The following is a 10,878-nucleotide window of genomic DNA, read 5'->3' as shown; positions in this document are numbered from 1 at the left end:
GCCACTTCCCCCTCCCTAGGCAGGCCATACATTGCCTTCTTTAAAAAGACAAGTTCTGTCTTAAGTCGGCTTTGGGTCTCTCTTGCTGCACTGCCTTGAGCATCCAGTGCAGCAGCCAACTCTTCAACACGAATCAACACAACATCCCTCTGATCAGCATTCTGATTTCGTATCACAACAGTTTCTGTAGACAATGCATCCAATCTGTCACACACAGAAAGTTGTTCTCCCTTTGCAGGAACTTCAAGTATGTTCTCCAAGACAGTCACTCTTGCCTTGGTGTCTGAAAACATTACAGCCAGGCTCTAATATCAACTGTCACAGGGTCAATTTTTTACATAAATTTTTTGCCTATGATGGCCTTAAGTCCCTGATTTAGTCTTAGCCAACACCACACATTCACTGCAATAACACTTAGAATAGATTATATAGGAACATTTAAACACACAACACACACAATATTTATAGGGAATCTAACCCCAACCTTTATTACTTAATCTCAAGTATAAAGGAAACCCTTTTACAAACCCTATAAAACGTTCTCAAGGCCAAATACACTCTACTATTGACAACCCCAACAGCCTTAGGGTTAAATACACAGAATTAACTGCTATGGCAGTTACTACATAGTAACAGCTTGTGTCTTGAACAATCTGCCACTTGTGTTCTGATTTAGGACACCTTCAACTGATGCTGTCTTTGCCTATTCTCCACGTTTCCAGCCCTTACACAGCAAGTCTGAATATTAGGAAATCTAGGGACTGCTTAGTAACTGCCACTACACATGTTGCACATGCACAACCCATGTCTCAGCAGACCATGAGGCCTATGCCCATCCTTCAGCAGCCCACTTAACATGTTCTCACGCGTTTTGGCGAGGCTTGGCCTATGCTCAAGGCCTCCCATCAGCACTACAGCCCACACAGTATGCCCACAGGCAGAACACAAATAACTGCCATCCGTCTACTAGCACTTGTCCATGCATTAAGCCAGCCCCTACCAGCCTAATGCCTTGCACACAACATTTAATCATCACAACAGCCCAGCCTTGCCTTGCACTCAAGCCACCAAGCCCACACACACACAAGACCAGTAACTAAGCCACCAATGCCATGCACCACCATATAGGGTCAGCACCACCTGTTGTTGCCCATCATCTTAACCATCTCTGCCCACCATGGTCATCCTCTACCATGGCTTTGGGGCATCATTTGGAGCAAATTGCCTCTATATGCTGGCCCTCATCACTGCTCATCGATTCAAATCAAGTAGGGAGACTTAGCAGGTCCTTTTCAAAGAGCCCTTAGGAGCATCACTAGTCAGACATAAGGAGCCATGCATGTGTTGAGAAAACATGAAGCCATGTGATTGACTTAATGCTGCCTAAGCACTCTCATTCCTCATGCCATCATCAACAACACATAATGCTCCTAACACACTGTGGGCATGTGAAGCTTTTTATGTCAACAAGCATGTTGAGCAAATTTGAGGAAAACTCATATTGGTAATTAGTTATCAAGATCTTAATAATTTTCTTGCAGATGACAAGTTCCCTTTGTCAAACAAGAGTGCTCTCTTCTAGCATCTTTCAAATGCAAAAGTGTTTTAAAAATTTGACCTTAAAACAGGATTTTGGCAATTAGAAATTCACCCCAGAAGAAAGGTACAAGACAACATTTTGCATTCCAGACCATATTTACCAATAGATAGTCATGCCTTTTAGCCTAAAAAATGCCACATCCTAGTTCCAAAAAGCAATAGTAACGTTGTTCCAGCCACTCTTGGCCAATGCATTAATCTATGTGGATGACATTCTACAATTCTCAAAAGATGCAAATTCTCATGAAATGTTGCTCACTGAATTTTATAATTTAGTGAAATCTCGAGGAATAATGCTTTCAAAAAAGAAAATGGTCATTGGACAGTCTTCTATAGATTCTTTGGGAGCAAGTATTTTAGATGGAAAATATACTTTGAAGCCGCACATTGCTGCCTCTCTTGGTGAATTTCCAGATAAGCTCACAAGTGCCAAACAGATACAACTAGCTGACTGATATTATTAAATTCAACAAACTCTTTATGTAAGTCATAAGGAAAGGATTTCTGAAGGAGGCTAAATTCTGCCTTTACAATGATACAAAGTGGCTTTATATAATGATTGTCGAGGTTGATAAGGAGTATAGACAAGCATCAGGGAAGGTTGGGTAGCTGTGAACACACACACACACACACACACAGATATATATATATATATATATATATATATATATATATATAACTTTTTGTTTCCATAAATAGAATAATCGACCACAAGGAAACGTGGCTTCGAAATTGGAACAAACAACGTGGAAAAAAGTAGGTGAGTGGCAGATTTTAATAAATAATAGTGACAACAAACTACTGTACTTCTTTTAGAATAATAGTAGTAGTAAATTAATAAATAATAGTGACAACAAAAAATGACATTAGATGTGCCTTTATATTAGAACCATTTCCCCTCTTTCTTTTGCGTGTTTGTTTCTAAAAAAAAAACCAATACTTCCTTATCAAAAAAAAAAAAAGAAACAATACTTTTATATATAAAAAAAGAAGTAACAACCAATAGATTGACTCCCGTTGATGCCCACTTTTGACAAAGGGCCCAATAGCAAAAAAAACCCAACAATATTAAGAAAGTGAGAAGAGAAAATAGTAAAGCAAGCCCCAGCAGGCTGAAATGGCAGGATTGATGGCTAGTAGGCCCATAATAATGAAAGGAGGTAAAGAGGGAGTAAGCCTAAGGGATGAAGTAGTAAGCCCATGAGAATAGTAAGAGGTAGAGAGAGAATAAATGGGCTGAGGAAGCCTAGGAAATGAGTTAGTGAACTCCATGGGCCAGCCTAAAAGCCAATAAATCTAAGTAGCAATGAGAAGTAAAGATGTGGTAATTGGGCTAAGGAAGCCCAAAGGATTTAACAAAAACTCATGGGAGTAAAGAGATAGTAAATGGGCTGAGGAAGCCTAAATAATAATATAATGAAATGGACTGGTATAGTAGGAATGTTGGCCAACAAAGCCTAAGAGAAGTAAAGATGTGAAAAGTGGGCTTGGGAAGTCTCAAGCAGAAAATTTACAAGGAAGTGGGCTGACCACAAGCCCACGATGAAACATGAAGCAAAAAGAGGGTAAGGCTATAGCAGGCACGATGGAATGATATGGCAGGAGCAATAGCTAAGAGATCCATGGATGCAAGGAAAGAAAATATGGGCTCAGTAGGAAGATGATGACTCTTGCCCAAACAATGCCTAGTCCAAAGAAGAGATGAAAGGCAAGGAACATGAGCCCAAGAGTGCATACATCCTTCATGCCGCAAGAGTTAAACACCAATTAGAACGTACAACAGAACTAGACAAACATGGAGGCAACATAAATGGCGTGAAGACCAAAAAGAAACATATTTAGATAGAAGTGAAGGATACATAGAGGGCCAAGACACCACCTACTTGTACCCAGACAATACATGAGAGGTGGGCCACAGGTCAAGGGTATCAGAGGGTGTGGTATGGCGGTAGGAGAAAGAGGGGGTCTATTTTGGCGTTCCTGCTCAAACTTCTTTGGGGAGAAATGTCTTGTTGGGATGATATCTCTCCCAAAAGAAATAAGTATGAGCTAGGACCACTTGATGCATGCCATAGAGGTAGGTGAGGGAGAGGCTTAATCCTTATTCAGATGAGCATAGTAAAAACAAAGAGTGGTAAGAAACAAGACAAGCCATTTTTGTCAAGGAATGAGCAGTGGTACAACCAACACTGTGCAATGGTAGTGGCTAGGCAGCCGGCAGACTATTGGACAGTCTTGGAAGGACACCCAGAAGGAGCCAAAAGCAGTTGAGGGGTAAAAATGACAAATCCCGTCATGACAAATAGTATAAAAGGTGGTAGCTGTAATAGTGAAAGAATCATCATGGAAAGAAGTAGAGGTAGAACAAGGAAGAAAAAGGGAGAAAAAAAAAAAACATAAAAACTAGAGAAAAGCATGAGTGGTAGGAATAGAGGCATGCATCAATAGGCTACTCATTTATCTCCCTCTTGACAGACCCACCCTCTGAGAAATTAAGGGTTAAAGTTTAAGCCATCTAGGTCCTTTTTTCAAAGTGCGTAATCTCTATGGCAGAAGCCTTCTTTGAGGTTACTCACATTGGGTATAGGTTCCCTTTTTGGACTTATGTTTGCTGAGAAGTTAAGCTTATTTCTCTAGTAGATGAGTTTTACTTTTGTAATTGATGAATGATTAATCTGTTACTCCAAGGCTACACCACGTGTATAGTTTAGAGGAAATGTCTACAAAAGCAAGTTTACAAGTTTAGAATCCCAAGTTTGAGAACTAATAAGAGGTTCTCAAATTGATCCTCGGGAATAACGGTTTGCACCAAATCCGAGTTTGATTGAGGTAAGTCAACCTTGTGGTTGTCCATAAGGAAAGTATCTTCAGAATTTGAAATTGAGTTTCCCTGTTTTATGCTTTCCATATTAGTTCTTGGGCATGACCCCCTTTCAGTCCCAACTTTTGGGGAGCCATGACCCAACTTGGGTCCCAACTTAGCTTCACCACTTATTTGGGCATACTTGTATGCACACGAAGCTGCCACAGGCACACTAGCATGCCCAAAGAAGTTATTTGGGCATACCGAGGTGCATGTAATTAGTCAATATATTTTGGTGTTTTTAAAGAGATAAGTCAATTAATATCTCCAAGGTTACACCACGTGTATGGTTAAGAGGAAATGTTTACAAAAGCAAGTGTACAAGTTTAGAACCCCAAATTTGAGAACCAATAAAAGGTTCTCAAATTGATCCTTGGAAGTAACGGTTTGCACCAAATTCGGGTTTGATTGAGGTAAGTCAACCTTGTGGTTATCCATAAGGAAAGTATCTTCATAATTTGATATTAAGTTTCCCTGTTTTACACTTTCCATATTAATTCTTGGGCATGACTCCCCTTAGGTCCCAACTTAGCCCTGCCACTTATTTGGGCATACGAAGGTGCATGTACTTGGTTGATATATTTTGGTGTTTTTAAAGAGATAAGTCAATTAATATTTTGGTGAAAATACACTTTTGGTCTCTATATTTTGAGCAAATTCTCATTTTAGTCCCTAAATTGATTTTGCGCCTACCCTAGTTCTTAAAAACAGAAAATCATTTCTGTTTTGATCTCTGATGTCAACCCACTAACAGAAAAGTCCTACATGGCAAACGAAGTGCATAAGTAGCATGTTAAATGCTGACATGACTAATAAAATAAGAGAATCTCAATAAGAGAAATGATATGTTTACAACATTTTTACAACAAATACGAAGTAGTAAATTATTATTGATTGCTATTATTAAGGCAAAAAAGTAATTTTAGTGTTAAATAATATTAAATAAAATAATATTAAAATAGTTCCATGTCAGCATTTTAAATATTAAAAAAGTCACATCATTATTTTTTTTCTTTTCTTTAATTATTTTAAAATAAAATAAACTTTTTGTTATTATTTTAATAATAATTAAAATAAAATTTTCTTTCTCATGATTTTTTTCTTATCATTTTCTTTTCATCATTTTTTCTTTTTAATTATGTTCTTCCTCACTTCTTCAGAATTGTTTATGTTCTTCCTCAAATAACTAGGGTCCATTTGGTCCGTATATTTAAACACATGTTTTTAGTTTTTAAATAACATTACACATATTTCTACACACATTTCTACACATATTTTTACCCACACATATTTTCAAAAGATACAACCAACGTCACTAGAACAACGTTACCAAATGGCCCCGATTGCCCAAAAAATTAAAAAATCAATATTTTCTTAGCAACATGACCATTTAGTACACCTGTTTGAACACATGTTTTCAGTTTTTAAATAAAATTACACGTATTTTCACACTTTTTTTATCCATATATATTTCTAAAAAATACAAACAATATTATTAGAATAACATTGCCAAACATCCCCAACTCGCTACACACATAGCAATCTTCAAATCGGGACCAAAACCTAACAATCACCAAAATACCAAAACATCTCTACCGAACCTAACCGACCAAACACCAAACACCAAACATCAAAACTCAACTCAGATCAATAACTTTCTTGGCAACCAAACACAACAATGGACCCAGAAAATCGACCACTGATCCACCACCTTCGAACCCCACCATTGGACCCAGAAAATCTAGATTTATCCACCACTGCTGATTTGACTTCCAGATCTACTCTCCACCTCCACCGCCGATCTCCACCTTGACTATCTCCACCGCCGATCTGAGCCCCTCTACTACCTTTACTACCGATCTTTAGCTCCACTACTGATCTGCAACCACCACCTCCACCACCATTGATCTGACCCCTCTTTCTCTCTTTCTAACCCAAATCAAACCCATTTAGGAAAAAGAGAGAGATAGGAAAATGAAAGAGACAGACCAAGAAGAAAAAGAAACACACATGAAGAAAAAGAAACACACATGGACCAAGAAAGAAGAAAAAGAAACTAATGGATCTATAAAGAAAGAAGAAAAAGAAGAGAAAAAGAAACAGATACAAACATATGGACCAAGAAGAAAAAGAAATACCTAGGAAGCACGGGTGCGGCGTTTGGGCCGCCACACCCGCGTTTGACGTGGCGCGACGCGGGGACGCGCAGGCGACGCCGCTGCTTGCGCGTCCGTGCCACGTCCCTTTTTTTTTTTGGTGCGATACGCGTCGACATGGCGCCGATTAGGGCCGACGCGTATGAAATCGAGCCGATTCAGCCCGAATCGGTCCGTATTGGGCGCAACCACCGATACCGGCGTGAACCGGCCGATGCAACCAAAATTAAAAAAAAAAAAAAAAAGAAGGTGCGAAACGCACCGTTTAGCTTGGCTGAAAAAAAAAAAAAGGTGCAAACGCACCGTTTGGAAAAAAACAAAACCCTATTATACACTCTTATTTCTCTTCACTTCAGTTAGAGCCTTCATTCAACCCTTTTCATATTTCTGCGTCTCTCTGCCTCTCTCCCACTCTCTACCTTTAGCTTGTGCTGTGCTAGGCTCTCTCCCATTCTCTGCCTTCAGTGCACCACTCCGTCTCTCCTGCTCTCCATCTCAACTCGCTTTCACTCTTCGTCTCCCCTGCTCTCTGTCTCCCCTCAGGTATCATAGCCCTCGCACTCACCCTTTTAGTTAATAGTTAATAGTTGATTTTTTATTTTAGTTAATAGTTATTATTACTCATTGTGATTTGTGATTGTGTTGTGAATCTGTGCTGTGGTGATTTAATTTTTTTATTTTTTATATAAGCTCTCTGTGTAATGTTGTGAGTCTTGTGACACTGAGATTTGATTTTTTATTTAGTTAATAGTTATTATATATTTGGAAATTATTTGTTGGTTAAATTGAATCTGTTGAATTTGCAATGGATGAAGCTACTAGCACAAAAAGTTCACCTTCATCTAATGAAGAAGTGCCAAATGATGAAACTCCTCTTTGGTAGTATGTGACTAAAATAGAAAAACCGCCTGGTTCTACTGTTAAATCAGGTGGAAACACACACTTTAAGTGCAACTATTGTGGTAACATTTATTTGGGATCCTATTCTAGGGTTAAGGCTCATTTATTAAAAATTGTTAACAAAGGTATTAAAGTATGCCCTAATGTGAGTGAATGCATGATCAGGTTGAGAATGATAAGTTAGAGAGAGAACGAAGAAGACAAATTCTCTTACCCCCACCTCCCCCAGGCCGTGGGCCTATTGTGAATAGTCACTCATTTCGGACACAGGAAGAGAGTGATAGTACAAATCCCTTTGAAGGTAATAAGAGGAGAAAGGTTGTGAATCCTACGCTAGAGAAAGGATTCCAGAATAATGCTAGACATGAATTAGATAGTAGAATTGGTAGGATGTTTTACACCGGTAGGCTTCCGTATAACTTTGCAAGGAACCCATATTATCGTAGTTCCTATTGATATGCCGCTACTTATAGCATTTCAGGTTATGTTTCTCTTGGATACAATGTCTTGAGAACAACACTTTTACAAAGAGGAAAAGCTCATGTTGATAGAATTTTGAAACTAATTAAGGACTTTTGGCTTGAAAATGGTGTAAGTATAGTTTTTGATGGATAGTCAGATTCACAAAGGAGGCCTCTTATTAATATTATGGCTGTATCAAATGGAGGTCTAGTGTTTATAAATGCAATTGATGGGTCAGGTGAGTTCAAAGACAAACATTATATTGTTGGGGTGTTGAGGGATGCTATAAAAGAGATTGGACATGACAAAGTTGTCCAAGTCATCACTGATAATGCTAATGTGATGAAGTCTGTTAGAGCTCTTATTGAGGGTGAGTATCCCAAAATATTTTGGACACCCTGTGTTGTCCACACTCTCAATCTAACTTTGAAGAATATTTGTGCAACAAAAAACACTGAAAAGAATGAAATTACATATGAAAAATGTAGTTGGATTACACGTATTGATGAAGATGCATCATTCATATGTGTTTTTATCATGAACCATTCAATGACGTTGGCAATGTTTAATGAATTTTGTCCATTAAAACTGCTCCAAGTTGCTGATAATAGATTTGCTTCAATTGTTATAATGCTAAAAAGGTTGAAGTTGATAAAAAGATGCCTTCAAGCCATGGCTATTAGTGAGCAATGGGCTTCTTATAGGAAGGATGATGTTGGAAAAGCTCACAAGGTGAAAGAGATGATTCTAAGTGATCTTTGGTGGGACAGTGTTGATTATATCCTTGAATTCACAGCACCTATTTATGATATGCTACGAGTAGCTGACACTTGTAAGCCTTGTCTTCATCTTGTGTATGAGATGTGGGATTCAATGATAGAGAAGGTGAAGGAAGCAATATATCGGCACGAAGGCTTGGAAGATGATGAGTATAGCTCATTTTGGAGTGTGGTGTATGATATACTCATTAATCGATGGACTAAAAATTGTACGCCACTACATTGCTTAGTTCATTCCTTAAATCCTAAGTAAGTACATTTATTTTCTATTTTCTTTAGTTCCCATTTCTAGTAAAACGCACATTTCATTTATATTTGTTTTTTAATGTTTAACTCTAGGTATTACTCCATTGAATGGCTTTCGGAGAATTCAAAATGCATCCCTTCACATCGAGATCATGAAATTTCTATGGAAAGGCACAAGTGTTTGGATCGATACTTTGAAGATGTGAATGAATTAAATGTGGTGAAGTCTGAGTTTGCTGCATTTTCAGGAGGGAGGTTTCCTTCACCAATTGCCTTGACAAATAGGTGGGTCTTACAACCTTTGGTTTGGTGGCACTACCATGGCTCCACATTTTCAACTCTTCAAACCCTTGCCCTTAAACTTCTTGGACAACCTTGTTCACCCTCATGTGCTGAGAGGAATTGGAGCACATACAAATTCATTCATTCCTTAAAAAGAAACAAAATGACTCCTGCACGTGCTGAGGATTTGGTATATGTGCATTCTAATCTTCGACTCTTGTCAAGGCGCAATGAGGAGTACATAAATAAAGAAACAAAGATGTGGGATATTGCAGGAGACTCTTGGAATGAGAGCGACATACATGGAGGAGCTGGAATTCTTGAGAATGCAGTCCTCACACTTGATGAGCCAGAGTTGGAGGCCATGGTTATTGGGAATGTTAGCACTAGTGTTACCACTAGTGAAAGTGAAGTTCGAAGTGAAGCTATTGATCTTGATGATGATGATGTTGGTGTTTGATTGTCTTGTTGATTGTTTTGTTGATTATCTTTTATTTTGTTTTAGTTTCAAACTTGTGAGTTGTATTCTAATTTTCGAACATCATGAAATGTTTATATAATGGAGTTGTATTCTAGTTATTATCTACTATTGCTCTTAAATTTGGTATATGTTTATATAATGTGAAAAAGTATGCTTAGCAATATATTAAAAATATAAGTAAAAATATTTTTAATAATTTTTTAATCGCCGCACCCACACCCTACTTTTTCAAAAATTGCCAAGTCCCGCACCCGCACCTGCACCCGCACCTACACCCGCACCCGAATCCTGAAACGCACCCGTGCTTCATAGAGAAATACACATGGACCAAGAAAGAAGAAAAAGAAACCCACAGAAGAAAGAGAAATAGATACAAACAAACACACGAACCAAAAGAGAGATACGAGATTATTTATTATTTATTTGTATTTTTTTTTTATTTTTATCAATAAAGAAAGAAGAAAAATAAACAAACACAAACCCAACCACAAACACACACACATGCCAACAAAAACAAATACAAACACACACCAGATCTAAATTCCAATTTTTTTTTTTGTTTTTAATTATTTTTTTTTTCTTTTTGTTTTTATTTTGTTAAAATAAATTAATTTTTTAAGTTAGCTACTGACATGGTATTTTTAATATTATTTTATTAGCCAAAATCAATTTAGAAACTAAAATTTGAATTGATCCAAAATATAGGAATCAAAATTGTATTTTCACCTTATATTTTTTTTTGTCTTTTTAGAGACATTTACGGATTAAATCTTCCTCCCACTATCATTTAAAAAATAATAATAAAAAAATAAAAGAAAAATTATATGTGCGACTTTAAATTATGAGCAATGCTAGTGCCACAACTCACCCATGTGACGAGTTTGTGCCACAAATTGTGGCATCAGAATTATCCTTAAATTATATCTTAAGGTAGTGTTTGGATTGCGTCTACAGCCTAGCGTCTGCGTTTTGCATTTTTTTTGGAGAAGCGAGTCTCAGGAGACACTATGCACTGTTCCATGGGTCCCGTTCACTGTTTAAGGGACTCATAAGTACTTTATTCAAAAAAAAATATTAAAAATGGGTTTTACGACACTATTTACACATTTA

General features: G+C 37.5%; 1 protein-coding gene across 1 annotated transcript; it reads left to right on the top strand.

Moving 5' to 3' along the window:
- The first annotated feature begins 8,166 nt into the window (after window positions 1–8,166).
- On the top strand, window positions 8,167–10,536 carry LOC142629254 (uncharacterized). Its single transcript, XM_075803209.1, has 5 exons — window positions 8,167–8,350; window positions 8,579–9,008; window positions 9,099–9,290; window positions 9,513–9,706; window positions 10,520–10,536. Exons 1-5 carry the CDS (start codon window positions 8,167–8,169, stop codon window positions 10,534–10,536), a joined length of 1,017 nt encoding a protein of 338 aa, XP_075659324.1.
- Window positions 10,537–10,878: the final 342 nt, after the last annotated feature.

Source organism: Castanea sativa, chromosome 3, assembly GCF_040712315.1.
Source record: "Castanea sativa cultivar Marrone di Chiusa Pesio chromosome 3, ASM4071231v1".
Classification (NCBI taxonomy): domain Eukaryota; kingdom Viridiplantae; phylum Streptophyta; class Magnoliopsida; order Fagales; family Fagaceae; genus Castanea; species Castanea sativa.
This window is presented reverse-complemented; position numbering and strand designations above follow the sequence as displayed.